At 39.4% G+C, this 19,768-nt stretch overlaps 1 protein-coding gene across 1 annotated transcript in view; it reads right to left on the bottom strand.

Moving 5' to 3' along the window:
* The window catches only part of STX18 (syntaxin 18), a 62,833-nt gene extending 46,417 nt beyond the window's left edge, over positions 1 to 16,416 (bottom strand). The window contains exon 1 of the mRNA XM_057373484.1: positions 16,189 to 16,416. Within this exon, the coding sequence (XP_057229467.1) occupies positions 16,189 to 16,353 (165 nt within the window). The 5' untranslated portion in view covers positions 16,354 to 16,416. The remainder of the gene's footprint in view (positions 1 to 16,188) is intronic.
* Between the last annotated feature and the right edge of the window lie 3,352 nt (positions 16,417 to 19,768).

The raw sequence follows: 19,768 nt of genomic DNA, 5'->3' as shown, positions 1-19,768 counted from the left end.
AAATTTACTACTCACTGGGACAGTGTGCCTTATTCATCAAATATGTGTTGACTTGGAAGTCATCATGAACCACATTCTTAACTAATTACAGCAACTGCTACAAAATACTGATTACTATTAAGAATAAGTAAGTTAAACGAAACGCACTAATTATCATAGCCTTCACTTGCCAAGAAACACCATTCCATCAACAGCACACTGCACAATTAAAAGTTAAAAATAAAGCATTTAGTCTGTCCTTAATCATGGCTCCTTCACTGCTCCCCAAGAGATAGGAAATGTACCRCTCTAACAACCCAATTCCTGCGCAGTGCGCTGGTTTCTGCAAACCACACAGCTTTGTAGCAAAGAATGYCTGCCAAGAGAAAGCTGCTCAAAGCTGTYGTGTAAGGGGTRTCAACACCACCCTGGAAATGTTATRTCARASAGCGAACACAGCCTGAGAYTCCTCTCAGCAAGATGTACATTATGTAGTTTGTCCTGCTTGTGGGAGAATATCGTAAGATGCCTGGGCTTTACCTTGGAGGCCAAAGTGATAACTTACACTAACTGCTATGACTTGTGGGTGCATATGTATTCTTTAATACWGTCTGTATGGCTGAATGGATATTTTGCTTGCTTTAAAGGAAATTAATAAAATAGCTGAAAATCTGTTTTCAGCATAGTTTCTAATCTGTGTCAATGATCAATAATATTGCAGTTAGGTAGTCTAGGTTTCATTTTTCTAAAGAGCAAAAAACATCAAAGGAGAGTTGTTGTAATCTGAATAACAAATATATGCGTATCAGCACAGACATTAAATTACACAATTTTGTTCAGATTCTTTCATAATTTCATTGTAGCAATATTAAAGATTCCAAAGAGCTGTTTCATGCACTTTTAAAAAATTTAAAATTATTTATACAGTAAACTCTTAGGATTTGGTGCCCTTTTATTAACTTCACTGGAATAAAAAATGTCGCCATAAACCTTAAGTCAACAAATAAAAACCATCATATCTAGCAASTAGGTAGCAAAATAAATCCTTTAAAATCTATCAAATGACACTAAAAATAAAATTAGATATAAATTCAAGTTTTAGACTGTGGTCAATTGAGGTCTAGACAAAACCCTATGTTTGTTCACTGCCTAGTCTCCAGTCTGCTCCAAGTTTGAAAAGGTAATTGAACTCAGTCTATAATTACTGGATTAGATACAGATGGGCTCTGTACATTTCAGGGGAGGAAAGAACTGTTTTGATTCATTTTATGATTGCCTGTAAGGTCAAACTTTTCAAAATGTACTTTCATCTGTTAAATAGTTTCTCAAAATCCCAGAGGGACATCTTCAATAACTGATGTTTTAAGCAATTTGAGTCTATCAGATCCAGTCTTTGAATGTAATATGCTGTCCATTTTCTAGAATTATAAATGTGCATGTAGGTTAATTGCTACAACTCAGAGACAGATTCAAAACTACATTTTTTTCAGAAAATTGTAAGTTTTACTCAACAATTGTTATGCATAAATATTTTCAGAATTATTTTGGTTTGGAATACGGCGTATCTTGGAAAATACAACACAAATTAAGAATGTCCTTACTCATAATGCCTTCCCTTTTGGGGACTGCTCTCTTAGGACCCAAGTGAACAATATCTGAATCAGTTCATTTGTTGCAAAACAAAGAAATGAAAAATGCATCTTATTAAAAAATCCTAAAGAACACTGGAGAAGACTTCTCTTTCCATAATCTCTTATCAGAGCCTTCATCCTCACTCTCACTCAAAATGTAGAACAAACAACAAGTGAGCATTAAACTTTGACTCTGAAAAGAATTTTTTGCAAAGTATTTTCTTCAATTAAATCAAGTATAACTCTGCAGCCTGTTTCAGTACAACCAGGATTTCATTTTGCATCATTCAATGTCTTGCTTAGTTAACAGTTCAAAYGCTCTGCAAAGGGAATCTAGCTCTGCTCTCACTTAGGGACTCTCAGAGCTACCGTAATAGCAATTTAAAGCAGAAAACCCACCATGCAATCAAAAGGCAATATAATAGTTCAGTTTGTAGCCTTAAAAGAGGTAGGAAACTTAATCCCAAACAACTTATTATTCAAGAGTTTCAGTTTATTTGTATTACAACAATCCTTTTGCTTATAAAATTCCAATAGGAAAGTATTTTTTGTTACAATATACATTTGTGTTTAATCAACAACACTATCTCACTGGCACCAGTCTCAGTCAAAAAAGTTATCTTTGTAGAATCTATATCTAGACATCTACAGGGTTGTTCTGCCAGAGCCTTAGTATTCAAGCACCGGTAATTGGGATAATTGGAACTATGTTAATATAATCTCCCTCTGTCTCCAAGTGGGCTAATGAAAAAGCATGTTATCTCATGTAATTTCCATGATTAATATTTTATTCMTATTATTTCAAAGTCCTCTCAAAAGGGACAAAACCTGAAGGCAGTACCAACTACCACAAAGCCCCAGCAGAAAGAAATATTCTAACAACAGAATTATTTGTATGCCTGCTTAGACAGAACATYGTCATCATCAGGCTGCACAGAATTCCCACCACAATTTACAAGTCTCAACAAAAGAAGAAACATCTTCTGCTGCATTTTAAGAACTGACTAGCCAGTTTGTTCAAAACAGTTCAATCTATAAAAATGTCTGCAAGCAGACTATGGATTTCTGCAATAGTAGCTCTATTTAAAATGCAAGAGCCTCAGCAGCAACCATGTATAAACAAATAAAAGTGGTCTTTGAAAGAAGTATGCAATTTTACTTAAAAGATAACATCCATTAATATTTGCATTATCTTTYTTTCCCCACATTTCTAATGGATGCTCTTAAATGTCTTGCTTTAAAATTCAAATGATACTCATATTAGAATTTACTTGTGGTGCATATGCTTAATTCAGTAAAGTAAGTCTCAATCTTTACTTAAAAGCAATATARAAAAGGCTTCTCTTTCATTACAAGCAACAAAAAAAAAGTTTCCATCAAAAAATACACATGCCTTATTTTCCCTACAAAATAAAACAAAAGAAGTATTACAAGTGTATTGGGGGAGCCCACAAACTATTCTTGGGAGTTATTGTAATTTTTTAGACAATAAATTGTGTAGAAATGGTAAAGCAGTGAAATAGCCGGGCCATAGCACCACACAATCTGTATGCTGTAACACAGCAGAAAATAAATACAAGATGTTACACAACATCACATTTCAGACCAACTAATTAACTCTTGATTTTTTTCTTTCTTCTTCTCCTCCTTCACATTTTCACTACCTCTAATAAGTATTTTCCTGTATTTACTTAACAGTCCTTTACATCATTTTCAAAACCATACAAAACAGTATCTGAGCTCTYGTAAATATTTCCCATATACACTTTCATGGATTCTGCAATGAGCTAAAAATTTTGGGAACTTAACATCATCAAGAAAAATGAAGAGTATTCTTACAACAAGCTAGTCTCACTCACATTATGTTGTATCATTGTGTCTTTACACAATCTTTACACAAGAAAAAAGATATTCAATTCATGTATATTAAACTGAGTCAGTATGCATACTACAGCAATGTAGCACTATTTAATCAACAGTCACCTCACATAAATTAATGACTCCTTCAGTCCCAAAAAAAAAAAGAATTAAAATAATTTAACCACCTTTGTACATCATTCATCCCCTGAAATCAGTGAGGAAGAAATCTGACAATAAAAAAAAAACATTAAAAGGTGGTTGCTTACTTCACAGCAACAAACTTCTGTGGTGGACTGGGCATCCCGTGAAGTCTAACATGACTATTTTCTTTTAGAAATACTTAAGCATTATTTGTTTCCTATAAGTTCATTTATTATTAAAAATGAAGAGAGAACATGCATACATTTATACAGTCCAAGGTCAGACTGATCAGAGTCACAGGTCACTGGAGCAGTAGTCTGGGATCTGGAAAACCAGTATCCAATTCCTTGCTTTGGTACAAAGTTGTGTCCCATATGTAAAAAGGAATTCCGGAGCCATCTCTATGCGTTAACTCCTGTATTACTTGTTGAGTACTGCATTTTGAAATACATGCACTTAAGAGATTTCAARTGATGCAGAAGGGGTTTCTCCCTACAAGGTAGATTTTTCAGACTTTAGATAATTTTTGTAGCCCTTTCTTTTTAAAAAAAAAAAAAACCACAAATCAAAACCCAACAAAGCAACATCCTACCACCACCACACTTCTGAAAAAGGTTGGCCTCAGAAATAGACACAACATTTTATCATTTTAATAGTGCTATATATTTTCCCTTTAATTGATAATTTCCTCTATATTTCATTAAAGTTACATCTTATAGAAACTTAAGTTCCTTTACTTTGGTATTGGCTTCTATGTGCAATATTTACTAGGAGCCAAAAAGGCCAAATTATGCCCTACCACACCCACAAACAGAACCAATAAATGCCGTGCTTACTCATGCTAAGGTAATATGCCCAAAAATCTTTGCATATATATAATAATTTTCCAATACAGTTGAATAAGGAATGCCTCAATTTAAGCCGACACAAAGGAACACTTTCCCCTGAATCACAGCAGACACTACAGCTGGCATCACATTGTCCAGCTGAATAGACCCAAATAAAATAACATAACAAAGACAACTGAAGAAAGCAGAATTTTAAATTAATCAAAAATTTGTAGCTGTCACTTGAAAACTAGTATGCAGCAAGGTTCTGAAAGAAGAATATCCCAAGAACACACACATCTGTTTAATATTACAAGCCAACTGTCAACATCCTAAGTGAAGTTTTAATTTAATATTTTTTCTTTCTTGATGTTTTACCTTTAGTCAATGCCTTGTGAGAGTATCAGYTTTCTATAAGAAACTGTTAAATATAAAGAAATGTTATTGTAGCATGTTTATAAAATCATAGTTCGAGAACTTTTTATTTTTCTAAGGCCTGACCACAACTTAATTATCTGCAGGACATTCCAAGATCACAATTGCAAGCTCCAGTTCCCAAGCAATTTTACACAGTATCTACTGTACAGGACTGCAAATACCACAACATGGTGGTGTTTCCAGAAGTCACCATTAGAGCCTTTAGACATGGTTTTTCTTTTCAATAAATATGTTTCTCTACTAATCATTAAATGGTTTTCCTCACCACTATGTGTTTGTCTTTCATGCCATCTTGCTATCAGTGTTTATTTTAAGTGAAGTAGTCAAAAAATAGGCAGATACAATATGTAACATGCCGTATGTTACAGATAAAGTGTCCTAAGAGTAAGAAGCATGTTCTTCTACAGCTCACAATGTTTTCCTTCTTCTCCAGGAAAGAACTAGAGTAAAAGCAAGGGAAAAAACTTGTTAAACTGGAGATAGGGGAAAAGTGAGACCACTAGCTCAGACAAAAACTCCCAAGCGACGGCTGGAATTTTTTAAGAGAGAGAAATCTTGAAAGTCCTGGGAGTTCAAAATTGTTTTTATTTTGTAAAAACATCCAAATCACCTGAAAATAGTAAAGGAAAAAAATCCATCATGCAATTACATCCAGATTTACACATCAGTCTGAAAACCAGCACGACACAACACTTTTGGAAAAACTCAGAACTCCAAGAGTCTGTTTTCCTGCCCMAAACACCAAATACTTTACTGACAAATTCTTCTGTTTTCCTACCCTTATAATCAACTTTCCCCTTTTCTGGAGGCTGATTACTCTGGCTGCTCTGCACTCATGGGAACACTGCTGCCATGAAGCCAGACCCCAGAGCACTTATGGTGGACTCCCATACAACTGGATGCTCCCTTCTCACCTCCTCTTTTATCTGACAGGACTCAGGAGTGTATTTTATCACAGGAATCTGCAGCAAGATCATTTCTGGTCTTCTAAATACATTGAGATTTTACTTTGGCCTCTACTAAACATTGGAGGCCTTAGCTTTTTTTACCATAAGAAAAGTGAAAAATTCAATGAATGACCATATTAGAACTCTAAYTAGAATATTAGAATAATACTTATTATTAGAGGTAGAATACAATTAGGAGTAAAACCACGACCTCTTCTCCTATTTACCAACACAATGTTTGAGAGCTTACGGATATCCCCACAGAACCTCCACCAACATTCACTTGATACCACTTCACACCTCCTATCCAGCTGAAAAATTGGAAAGGTGGGAAACACCAGTCAGCTGTAGCTACAAAATTTAGAATCAGTGAAATTACATCCATATTCAAAAGTGTTTAAAATTCCACCAAAAAAAAAAGGAAATATCCAGGGGGGAAATGACAAGCAATCCATTAGGAGTGGAAAATCAAAGACTGAAAGGATGCTGGATAACATTTTTTGTATCTGTTTTTTGTTTTGTTTTTCAAATGTTGGACAATACCTACGGAAATGAAACAGATGCAAATTTGAGTTCATGCAGCACATGTGCTTTTCTACAGCTCTCACCCGCCTCCATTAAAAGGGAAGGCAGTCTGAATGAAGGGGAAAAGAGGAACAACAAACACCTGATCACTAYAAAATGTATTTTTTTKCCAGACAGAAAGTTTTGACACACCACCCTGAAGTCAGGAAACTCGCATTTTCAAGAAAGTATCGACCATTTAACATTCTATGCAATTATACCACAGTGTAATATTTTCAACACTAAAGAACGTTTTCCYCAAATTGCTGGAAATGATTCATACCTCCAATTTTCACCCTTTAACTGCTCTCACTGTTGAAGCTATCATGCCAGGTTTTACTATTTGCCAGTCTGAAAAATATTTTCAAGTATAATAGACTGAAGTTTCAAAGACAGGGCATATAATTATATAATGTTTCACTGAAGAATTGTATCCTTTTGTCTATGGTGAAACACACAAAAAACTTAATTGACTATTACCAAGAAATCGCAAGCTATCAGCTCAGCATAACATTAAAAACTAAACCTGATGACCAAAATGAKTCTCAATTAGCCAAAACATACGAGTACTACTCACTGAAAGCAATAYGCAATCTTTTTTGTGAGAAGCTACAAAACCCGTATGTTCTGAAATAGCTGTTCCCTGAGATTAGAATTAAACTGGTTTTGGCTGATCACATCTGTGAAGCATAATTAGCATCCTAAATAACAGTTGCTCCTCATTTTATTAATATTTCAATACACTTCAGAGTTCAATATGTGTGATGACTCAGAAATTGTTTGGTAATTGTCACAGAGAAGAAAATTCCTTAGTCCAAGTCTYGATTTAGCAGAAAATAACAAAAAAAGTTACTTTCCAAGTCCAAGAACATCCCTCTCTACCTTACTGAAGAAGTAGGATACACCATGCACACAGAAAAGAACTGCAGGAAGCTGGGAGGAATCACAGCYAATACCTTCTCTGGTCTGTTATCCACCAAACTTGATCTATTTTCAATAAATCAAAGGAGGAGAATAATCAGACACCTTAAGTTTACCAACTTCCAGTGAAAATTTGCTTTATTTTGGCCTCAGTATTAATACCTGGAAAAATAAACCCCAACAGTTACACCTCTTAACAAATCACACTAATATTCTTTTKAGTCTGCTTATTTTTATGTTCATTTCTGTCTCGAACAAGAGATTATATTTCAAAATACACAAATACAGAGCCCAAAGCCTATAGTATCAAAGTATTCAAAATATTMAAAATAATGAGCTGTCCTTACTTCAAGATTTCTTTGCTAAAGAATGCAGAGAAACTCCAAATAGCATAAATGCATCAATTAAATTAATTAATCTGGAAATATTGTTCCAGCTTTGTTCTCCTTTCTTCCATTTCATTTCCTTTCTTTCCTATTTAGACGAATTATATCATAACCTCATTTAATTCACTGATACTCTTTTTTTTTTACTCATATTTCTACCTCTAATGTTAGACTGTCTCTTCTCCAACCTACATAATTCCATTTTCTACCAGCTAAGCCTGCTCACTTTCTTTTGCCTTTCTTTCTCATTGTATCTCTCCAGCTTTTTAGACACCTCAAGGCCCACCACCTTGTCCCTAGCCCATCTTTTTCCTTCAGAGGTCATGCCAATGTAAATTATGTTTAAGAAAAGTAGCAGACTACCTAAGATAAACCTCAGCTTTCTTCCACTTCCACATGCTCTACAAACTTCCACAAATGTTATCCTATTTTGTGGCAGGATGACAAAACAAGAACTTGGCAAAAGGTGTCAGCTTAATGGAACACCAGTCAGGAAAGGAGTTCATAGTTACCAGCTGCAGGATATAACAATGTAACAATTCCAACAACTCCAAGCCARGAAAGAACCTCCCACAACCAGCCTGGAAGGAGGTGAGGTGAGGACAAAGACAACATCCTTTAAATGGGAACTGAAGYGSTATAAACTTTTAGACTCCTCAGCAYCACATGAGGTCCTGTTAGCCAAAACAAAATTAACAATCAACTAAGGAAAGTTGTCTCCCAAGCCAACTTTCAATCCTGGTTTTCTACTAAATTCAGAAAATAATTCCCATGGAGTTGAGAATGTACTTTCAAACAAACAAACAAAGCAGGGGGGAACAACGACAGACATTTGCACAGACATTTCCCAAAAGGCAGGAGTTCATAACTTTTCCCTCAAGGCCAACCAATACCCTCCCTGCTGTTTCTGAAGTGAATTTTGCTAAAACCAGAAGCATCACATGGGGAACATTAGTGATCTGGCATTTAGTCCTAATGTACTGAACAAAAATCTCTTTCCAAAAGAGAATTTCCTTAACCTGCTATTTCCTTAACMAGCTTTTTACATGTTTCTCATCTAYKAATTAAAATTAGCTTCTTTCCCTTCCATCTCTYAGAGTAAACTTCTCTAACAGGGATGAAGGAAATGAGAAATAAAACTAATAAATGCTCATAATAAAAAACTAACATTAACCGTAATTTGCACAGAAGAAGAGATAAATCTGAAATATTAGACAGCAGTACGCTGCAACTCCCTATCTGAAAAAGAACAATTTAAATTAGATTTTCTGTGTACAGCATGGGGGAGGGAAACGCATATGCATGTAAGTGAGTTCAAAATGGAGCATCATTGGTGAACTTTGGGAGAAAGAGTGACTGCTTATAACTTTGCATGGGAGGAAAAGTTGCAATTAATCCTAATGACCTCAGCTGTGGGCCCAATTTAATAGAACTTACCTCTCATTAAAAGTCAAGAAGTGAACTGAAATATCACTCACTATCCAAAATTTGGCAGTCRTTCATTTCTTATAAAGACTCTAATTTTCTACACAACAAGCAGTATATATTTCCCCTGCATCCAAATATTCTCTCATGGGAGTTATTCTTATGTAATCAGTAGAGTMAAAAAATTGTATAAAATAACCTTATTAACTCAGGTTATAACTTCTTCGCTGGAGTATAAAACCAAAACCATTAAAGCACATAATCTTAACCATTTTTGGTCATTTCCTGCATGGCACTGGACAGTATCAGCTATTCAATTACAACAGAAGCAGTTCACTACATGACCATGCAGTCTTTGATGCTCTGCCTGTGTTCTGCCATAGACTTTAATGGTACTATTCTTGGACGTGGAAGTGGATTAAGTCCCTTTCAGGTCTATTTTAGACCTGGCAAATAGATGTCCCATCCTGTAAAAGTTAAGACAGCAAACTCATTATTTCATTATTTCAGATATTTCTTTGAAAAAGTCTTTTCAAAAGTATTTTGAAAAGCTCATATATAATCTGACTCATTCGGGAGTCACCAACCTGAACTTGACTCAGAACCAGAATCATAATAATTATTTTCTATACCAATAAAACACATAATGCTTGGTGTTTTCATTTTACTACACCTGTTGYTTTTAGAACAGGGATGATGTTACTCCCTGCATCAGCACTTTGGTACCTGCCAATCACTGAAGTTATGATATATCTGAAAGCAATAGCCAGTGGAAAAGCCTGTGGACCTCCCAGTTTGCAAGTCAACATTTTCTTATCATATTAGAATTTTATTAAGCGCAAGGAATCCAGTTTGAAATCTAGAACTCTAGATTTCATCTACTAATATTTTTAAAACTCTTTATTTGCAAACATCTGAAAATTTTCCAGTGAGGGTGTAGACTTGTCTTTCTCTTGTGCACATTACACAATTTCAGGGGCTGCATTTTATTCTTTGTACCTCCTCAAACAATCCTGAATACTCTAAAGGGATCAGAAAGTGTGCATTTTTAAAAACAATCCCGTTTAGTTGTGCTAGGTCAATAATTATATMATACTGTTCAAGGTGGTCTGCTATAGTCAGTTTGGGGGACCAGCTCCTGGTTTGGGCATTCCCTSTGCCTTTTTTAGGCTTTATTTAATGCAGTGACAGTGGCAATGATAAAGCCATAACACCACATACAAACTTTCTTACCCTTTTTCTCTCCAAGGGGAATGCTCTACATACCAAACTGTACAAAGGTGTGCAGGAACAGCTTAAATTTGGAACAAAGGACACCAGCTCTCAATCTGTTCTAATAGCACTGCTATTTTAAATTATCCCATAGGCTTCATTCCAAACAATGAAATAAGCTGGACCTTCACAGGTACGCATGAAAAGCTGTTTTACATAGAGTATGTAAAATTAAAAAATAAATTWAAAAAATAAAATKAAATTWAAAAGTCACCAYTGCCYTATGTGTAGCCAAAGCAAWGTACTGCAAAAGTCAGGTGGCCTTGTAGCTAAAAGGTTTGCTTAAARTTTATATTCAATGTCATTTGTTCTGGCTTTCACAAGAACTAGTTTTGGAGACAAGTTTTATGTGGGGATTTTTCCTCCTCATTACACATTTGTACAGAGCAGCTGAACATATTTTTTGTGTGAATATTGGCCTATCGCACCATTTTTTTTGAAGAATCAGTTAATCATCCTACAGAATCCATACGCAGAACTTATATGAATCACAGATGTTGCAGCCTCGTGAATCTGGCATCCTTATGTGTTCAATAGCTTCAAACATGGGCATTTAATCATTCTGAAATTTTGCATTTAAAGCCTTAGAAACATTTAACCTTTTAAATTTTCCATTCTCAAGGATATGCCCAATACTGCTTTTGAGTAGTTCATGCTCCAACTCTTCATTTCTTAGCTTTTTGCMAAAGGTTAAAGAGAAACTCCCAAAGCAAAACAGATTTTATTCAYGACTGCAATTAAATCCACCATAAAATTCTGCTTGACCATTAATTTATATTTATTTATCTTAATAGGCTGTATCAGCCTTGATTCCATTTCTCCAACACATATTAAACAGTCATAAATCAATGACTGCTTAATCATAAAAAGTCAATCACAAAAAGGTCTTCTTCCTTCAATATTTTCAAATATCTAAGAAGTATTCCCAACTGTTTATACTTTCCATAAAAAAAGTAACAGGGAAGGCTTAAAGAGTCAGATTACTTACTACTGTCCTAAAACAGAAGCTCAAAAGTCAAACACTTTCCAAAACTGACCATCTTTTAAAACATCCAAAATAAAAGATTTAAGACATTGCAAAGCTGTGACTCAGTGTCACATAAACTGGGGATCTGAACTGCTTGTCACTGAGCACTTACTGCAAGCCCATTTTTTTTTTTAAATACTTTTGCTCTAATCCTTAAAATTCTTCAGTCATTTAGTTTAATCCCAAACCTGACACCATTACAAGGAACAAGTGCATTGGATTTGTGTGGCAAGGTGTTTGTTGGTAGTGGGGGGCTGCAGGGATGGCTCCTGTGAGAAGCTGTCAGAAGCTTCCCTCATGTCCAACAGAGCCAATGCCAGCCAGCTCTAGGACAGACCTGCCACTGGTCAAGGACAAGCCCTGCAGCAACCATGGCTGTGCCTCTGGGATAACACATTTGAGAAGGGGGTGAAAAAGTGTTGCTGCACAGCAGTAACTGCAGCAGGAAAGAGGAGTGAGAAAATGGGAGAGGAATAGCCCTGCAGACACCAAGGTCAGTGCAGCAGGTGGAGGAGGTGCTCCAGGTGCTGGAGCTGAGATTCCCCTGCAGCCCCTGGCRCAGACCATGGTGAGGCAGCTGAGCCCCTGCAGCCCACGGAGGGCCAGGATGGAGCAGGTGGATGCCCACAGGGAAATCTGCTCAGTCTCCTGGCAGAATCTATGGCCCTATGGAGAGAGAAGCCCACACTGGAGCAGTTTTACTGGCAGGACCCACACTGGAGCAGTTTTGCTGGCAGGACCCACACTGGAGCAGTTTATGGAGGACTATCTCCTGTGGAAGAGATCTCATTCTGGATCAGGCAAACAGAAACAGAAGAAGAAGCAGAGACAATGCATGATGAACTGACTGCAGCCTCCACTCCCTGTCCTCCKGTGCCACTGGTGGGGAGCAGGTGGAGAACTGGGAGTGAAGTTCAGCCTGGGAAGATGGGAGGAGTGGGGGAAAAATATTTTTAAGGTTTTGATTTACTTCTTATTATCCTACTCTCATTTAACTGGTAATAAATTAAACTCATTTTCCTCAATTCAAGTTGGTTTTGCCCATGACCCAAYTCCTCAGAGATGTCTCCCTGTCCTTATCTTGACCCATGAGCCTTTCATTCTATTTTGYCTCCCCTGCCCTGATGAGGCCAGTAACAGAAAGTCTGTCACTGTTACTGTAGTTTTGCTATAGGGAATCCTTCAACAATCACTTCTTACCTGTCCTAGTCAATATGCAACTCACAAAGAGATGAAGAGGTGCCAAAATTATTCACCATAAAAAAGGATAAGACAATCCAGTGGTTGTACAATGCAGCTGACCGACCAAAAAAAAAAAAACCCAAACCAAATAAACAGTGATAGTTCAATGCCAGGACAAGGAAAATCCTTTCAATAGYTCAGAGCCATAACACTAATCTTCAGTTTATATTGATGGATCTGTTTTATAACAGTTTAATAACATCACCAACAACACTAGTTTCTGCAACTAACATTAACATAGTTATAGATCACCTCATAACATTCTTGTGTTAACAACTTAGTCTCAAATACAAAAACTTTCATCAGCTCCCCAAAGACAGCAGCAACAGAGTATGTCTAAGCATAAAATAGCCAGCTTCAAAAAAAAATACAAATAAAATAGAATATTGAAATACTTTCTTGTGATTAACACAGAACACCAAGAGTGCACATCTCTAAACCAGCTTGCCCACATAGTATCAAGTCAAATCTCTTACATTCTGTATTCCCATGCCTCCCTCAATCCATCCAAAAAAATCGTGTTAGGTTTGAGAATGTAAAACAGGAATTTATCTTCCAGGTGCAATTTATCTTAACTTTATCTTCCAGGTGCAATGAACCTTTACTATAAATACAGAAGCTGTGTAGGATTACTTGCCACAATTTTTTCAGCTTCTTCTCTAAACACTAAGCACCTTCAATCTTCCTTCTTAAACTTCACTTAGAGACTGTATACAAAGAAGCCAGAACCCAAAAAGTCCTCGGATCCTACAGCAAAACTCACAGTTCTTCAGGGGCAGAAAGGAGAAAGAGAACATACTATGTATGATAGTTACATCACTTAACACAGTTCAACAAAGTGCTCAAACACATTAATTACATGATATAAAATCTCTGTGGAGATCTCCGATCCTGCAAGTGAGTGCACGCCCAGTTCCACRCTCCAGCTGTGCTGCAGCTGTGAGCAGCTGGCTGCTGGCCCTGGAGCTTGGAGTACAAGTGACATCAAAACAGCTCTACCTGCAAGACCTACGCAAACCCACCCACACTACAWTGTTGACAGGAGCAGTTCTGTGTGTAGACTTTACTATTTCACTATTTCCATATTTGCATGTCAGATGGAGAATTTGCACTAAGGACTTTGGGCTTTTCTAGTTTGGAGAAAGAGAGGCTGAGGGGCAATCTCATTGCTTTACATTTTCCTGAGGAGAGGACATGAAGAAGGACGTGTCAACCTTTTCCCTCTGGTATCCAGGGACAGGATGACTGGGAATGGCTCAAACCTGTGCCAGAGGAGGCTTAGACTGGATGTTATGATGCACTTTTTAATGAGTGGGTGGTCAAACATTGGAAGAGTCTTCACAGAGAAGTGGCTGATGCAGCAAGCCTATCACTGTTCAAAAGACGTTTGGACAATGCCCTTAAAAACTTGCTTTAACTTTTGCTCAGCCCTGAAGGGGTCAGGCAGGTGGAGTAGATGATGGTTGCAGGTCCCTTCCAACYGAGATACTGTATTCTGCAACCAAGTAAGACATAAAGAAAGTGGTGACTAAGTAGTTTATTCAGGGTCTTCACTGTTATCCTCTATGGACTCTGACCAGCGTCTTTCACTACAAGCTTTACAGACAAAACTATTTAATACCTTCTTCAGATTAAAAAAAAACAAAACAAAACAAAAAACCTGTATATTGACAAGAATTCACTAGCTTTTGGAGAGCTTATAAAAAAGAATTATGTTAAAGAATTAATACATCTGTCAAAGACTGATGAAGCAGCTAAACTTTTAATCAAAAGGCAACMACAAAGTATTTGAAAGAGTTTGACATATACACAATCAAACTGAACTGTATTTGGCCGAAACAAACAGTTAAAATCATCACATATTTTGCAATAAAGCTTATTCTTCTAGCTGCAGTTTCAGTGTTTTATTCACACATTGCAACGATGCTCTGTGGTCTGGTGGGTTGCTGGCTCACCATCTCAATGGTATGACTGACAGCACAGGGCCAGTTCATCTCAGTCCTTCTCCCTGACCAGCTGTAACAGGTACCACGTGTTCACATATGCTTCAGCAACACATTTTAGCTTTYGCTTCTTCTCCAAAGTCATTGTTTATATAAGTACCATTAATTAAAACGGTTGTCACCTCAGATGGTTCAGTTCACCCCCAATGGCATTAGCTATTTACGTCACCTGATGATCTTGCAAATTTAAAAAAMCACTCTTCTCCAATCCTTTGTCCTTTCTGTTGTCTGCATATTGCACTGAGGAAAGTCAGATAGGGTGAAGAGTTCAGAGAGAAAACCAGGATCTCCAGGAAAATGAAGCTKTGAACTGGAGGAAGCCAAAGAACTAGCACAGGAAGAAAAGGGCATGGCTATAGCACACCATCACTGCACAGGACTACAGCAGGGCAAGGAGAAGGTGAAGGTGAGGGTAGGCTTGAGTACGAATAGAACTTTTAGAAAAAAAAAAAAAAAACCAAAATCAGGAGGAAGTAAAAGCAGAAGAGCCCCGGTGGTAGGAAGGTAAGAGGGAGCAAAGATTAGGAGGGAGGAAGAGGATGGCATGAACTTAGTCTGAGGCTGTACATGATTTCTAATACAGACACAGAAACTAAGAAGGAACTGAAGTGCAGACAGAAGTAATACTGGTGGCAGTGGGGTAAAAGGCTTGTTCAGAGGAAACAAACAAAAACCTGTGCCTATTAGAGTATCTAGAAYGGTACCCAAAAACTTCAGGTTTCCTTGTGCTTCCTCTACTACCAGAAACAACTTGTGCATTCTTCATTTAGTCCCAAACTTGCATATGCATTCTGTAAGCCTGTCTCCTCTTAGTTTTTTCAAAAYACAGTCCAGTGCCTTAGCAAATACATGGTATTCAAGCCCTGCCTTTGACTCAGTATGGAGGAAAACAATCTGGAAAAAGAATTGATTTTATGGAACGACTATGGACTGAGGAGTGTTGTTAATGCCGATCAACTTTCACCTCTGTAATCCCTTAACATTTTCGTGTTTGTCTTTTCAAGTCTTAAAACGTTCTTTGTACATGTAATTTGCCTAGGGCTGGCAGTTTACAGCCACCCCGTGTGACCGGGGAAGCAACCAAGCCRAAGACAGCAGGTAGGGAGCAGCATTACAAACGCTGACGAACACATTTGCTATGCTAGCGCYCTGTTACGTGGCAGCCGGCGGGAGGAAACACCCGTGCGCACGCAGCACGGGCTGCAGGAGCGGCGGATCCGCACGGACACAACCGCAGCCCTGGCAGGAGAGGCCGCAGAGCCCCGGGAGAAGCCGCGCCGCGGGGAACGCGGGCGACAGACGGGCTCGGAGCCGGCCCCAGCCGCCACGGCAGCGCCGGGCCCCGGCTCCCAGCCCACACCCGTGTGGGAAAGCGCCGCCCGGGGCTCTTTGCGGCCGGCTCCGGGGCCCGCTCGCTGTCCCCGGGGAGCGCTGGACGCTCCGAGGCGGCGGTGAAGGGCGGGCTGCCCGCCCGGGCGGAGCCGCTGCCGGCCGCCCCTCGCCCTCCCCCCGGGGCCGCACTCACCACCTCCCGCGCCCGGCTGGTGAAGTCGCTTTTGGAGCGGGCGGCGCCCCGTTTGAGCAGCTCGTCCCTGGCGTTGTCCCCCGCCACCGCCACCCCCAGCGCCTTGTTGCGGGTCTTCACAGTCTTCACGCTGGCCTTGAACAGCAGAGTGATGTCCACCGCCATGGCGGCCGCCGGTGCAGCCGCACACACTTCCCCGCGCAACGCGGCCCCGCGCGGCGCGTTCCGCCCTGCGCGGCGGGGCGGGAGAGGGCGGGGAGGCCGCGGGGCCGGGACCGGGAGCCACCCCCGGGATAACCGCGGCTTGGGGAGACGGGAACCGTGTCCAGAGGGTGCCACCCCCGGGATAACCGCGGCTTGGGGAGACGGGAGCTGTGTCCAGAGGGTGCCACCCCCGGGATAACCGCGGCCTGGAGGAACGGGAACCGTGTCCAGAGGGTGCCACCCCCGGGATAACCGCGGCCTGGGGGAACGGGAACCGTGTCCAGAGGGTGCCACCCCCGGGATAACCGCGGCTGTGGAGACGGGAACCGTGTCCATAGGGTGCCACCCCCGGGATAACCGCGGCCTGGGGGAACGGGAACCGTGTGCTGAGGGTGCCACCCCCGGGATTAGAGCACTCTGCCGAGGGACGGGAGCCGTGTCCGGAGGGTGCCACCTTCGGGATAACAGCGCCCTCGGGGACGGGAACCCCCAGCTGCACGGCTGGCCAGCGCTACGGAAACGCCGTGTGAAAAATAGAAAATGCACCGTGTGGCGATGCCCCGCTAGGGCGTCCTGACAGGTGTCGCCGAGCGGTGCTGTTGTACGGCAGGTTAATTAGAGTTGATTAATGTATATTAATCAGAGCTGCACTGGGATCTAGGGTGGGCGCTGGTGTGAGACTTCCATAGGAAATGTCCCCAGGTGTGATCAGGMATTTYTCTCCRCGRTGGCARTGACAGGACSCGAGGGAATGGCCTGAAGTTGTGTCAGGGGAGGTTTAGGTTGGATATCAGGAWAAGGTTCTTCCCCCAGAGGGTGGCTGGGCATGGGAACAGCTCCCCAGGGAAGTGGTCACAGCACCAAACCTGACAGAGTTTGGGGAGTGTTTGGAACAATGCTCTCGGGCACATGGTGTGACTCTTGGSTATATCCTATGCAGGGCCAGGAGTAGGACCCGATGATCCCTKCGGGTCCTTCCAACACAGARTACTCTGTGATTCTGTGATTCCGTGTATGTCCCATGATGACATGTCCCTGAGCTGTGTAGGTGGAGCAGCCTTGTTGCATCTGGAGGGTGCACGATGGTTTCTTCTGAAGAGAAAGCTGTCCCATGTTCCCCAGTCTGCCGCCATCCTGCACTGGGGCAGTGTGACATCAGTACCTGCAAGATGCATCACAGTGTTTACAATCTGATTTCAAAATAAGCTTTGTGAAATAGCTTTGTTATTGAGGCAACTTTATTATCATATTCTGTACAGTAGCCTGGATATGTGAGATTGCATGGCACAGAGGTGAAAGCTTTTGACCAAATAACCAGTGGTGATGTCTCTATATATATTTGGTTATCCATATGTATGTGCCATCCAATGCTCTGGGATCCACCAGACACCATGTAGTGTTTAACTGTCCTTACACTGACTGGAAGCACATTGACAGAGAGTCTACAAAGAACTATCTCACCCCAGTGGACTGGAACTTAAATCAATGACAACTATTTTTCCCATCTTCTCCAGACTATCAGGCTTTCTTCTCATGTTGATTACTACTCTGCTTGCAGTTCAATTCCCATCATTTCAGCCTTAGTTATATATTAGTGGTTCACTCATATTGTAATTAGCATTTGTTCATASTTTGTTATTATTGTTCTATTTTAAATTGTGTTTTAATTGTGGTATGGATATATAGTTCTAATTAAAGGAATAAACTGTTTTAAGTCTCTGTCCTCGGTGCTGGATTTACCATGAGAATATATTTAAGGTATTTAATAAGTGGGCAATGAAGGAGATTAAAGTTGTCACTCTAGGAATGCCTGCAGTACTTGACTGAACCCTGAGCCAAATGCTTTGCTCTTTCAAGATTGAGAAATTCTGTATAATACTTCAGCAAAGGGCATATGTAATAAAGCATACTAAAACAGATCCTTTCAGGTATGCTTCCTAATATTGATGGATTTTCTTTTCCTTGCATTACCAAAACCAGAGCATTCACACTTAATAAACTTCCAGGAATGAATTGATCACACTGACATCCTCAGCCTTAAACTCCTTGAAGACACTTCTGAGACATGTTCATGAATGTTACCTGTTAAGGTAATTTTCATGTGCTCTGGCAATATTGTCATAACTAATAACTCATTCCTCATATACATTATTTCACAGGCACTTGTCCAGGTAAGTTTTTGCCAGTAGAAGGAAAAAGTCCACACCTTGGCCTATGGTAGTATGCTCCTAAAAGTGTAGATGATAGCATTAACCTGTGGATTTGTGCACTTTCTACTATATGATTTATTCTATATCATATRTAGAATAATCTTTAATGAATAGTTAATGAAGCTGACATTTACACTCCCCTGAAATATTCTCATTTAAGTAGCGATTGGATAAGAATCTACCGAGTTTTTCCTATTAAAATGCTGCTTTTTTTTGCATTTAAACTGTAGAAATATGAAAGCTATTTTGAAATCTTGAACTTCAGCTTCCCATCCTGCTTTTAGAAAAAAAAAATGTGTTGGTGCCAATGTCAAGTAATAGTTTAAATATTTTCTAATAAAATCTAGATTTTTTTAAAGTAACTGGGATACTCTATACATATTTTGACCAGAAAAAGGAATCTACAATTCATTAAAGCAGAGTAAATTTTAACAGACATGCTTTAATTTGCCTCCTAATTTTGCAGAGATTTAGACACATATTCAACTACTTTGAATACTTCCACCTAGGTCAATGGAACCTCACAAGGCACACACAGTTAAGCACATAACTCTTTTACGAGATCAGGACCTTAGCTGGAAATTTTTTGGGAACAACATCATGTCTTTATTTCTACTTTTACTTATTTATTTGTGCTTTATGCATGTGACCAATAGGTACTGAAAACCACCCCAAAACAGTAATATAGTAATATTACACAACCAATTTTGAACTTCAACAGTCTTAAAACTTTCATTCTGGCCCAAGGAAATAAACAGAGACACATTTTAAAAGAAACAGAGTATTAAAATTCCATATGGCTGATCTCATCTGTCAGAAATAGACTGAACAGTTAATCTGGCAAGAGAAAAAGTTAAAGTACCTTTTAATGTGAAAGAAGGTTGCTCAAATGGTCTAACTCGTTAGGCATATAATACCCAGGGCCTCTGCTGAAGAGATAAATAGATAGCTTTGAAGATTACAACTGCTTTAAAATCACTTGCTAAGAACTGGTGCCCAGAGCTTTCATTTGAACTTGATCCGAGCTTCCTGTATACAGTAACTGCATCTCCTCAGTAGTCAYTTGCACTTCCACAGCCACCTTCTTTTAAAAGCTTAGAGCTTACTTTGGAGCAGATAGGTTTCAATGGTACATGCTGGAGCTTCCTGTAATTGCTCAAAACACT

The sequence above is a fragment of the Malurus melanocephalus genome, unplaced genomic scaffold (assembly GCF_030028575.1).
Source record: "Malurus melanocephalus ecotype Western Australia unplaced genomic scaffold, MMel_1.1 scaffold_199, whole genome shotgun sequence".
NCBI lineage: Eukaryota > Metazoa > Chordata > Aves > Passeriformes > Maluridae > Malurus > Malurus melanocephalus.
The sequence above is the reverse complement of the archived record's forward strand: the minus strand, read 5'-3'. Positions and strand labels throughout refer to the sequence as shown.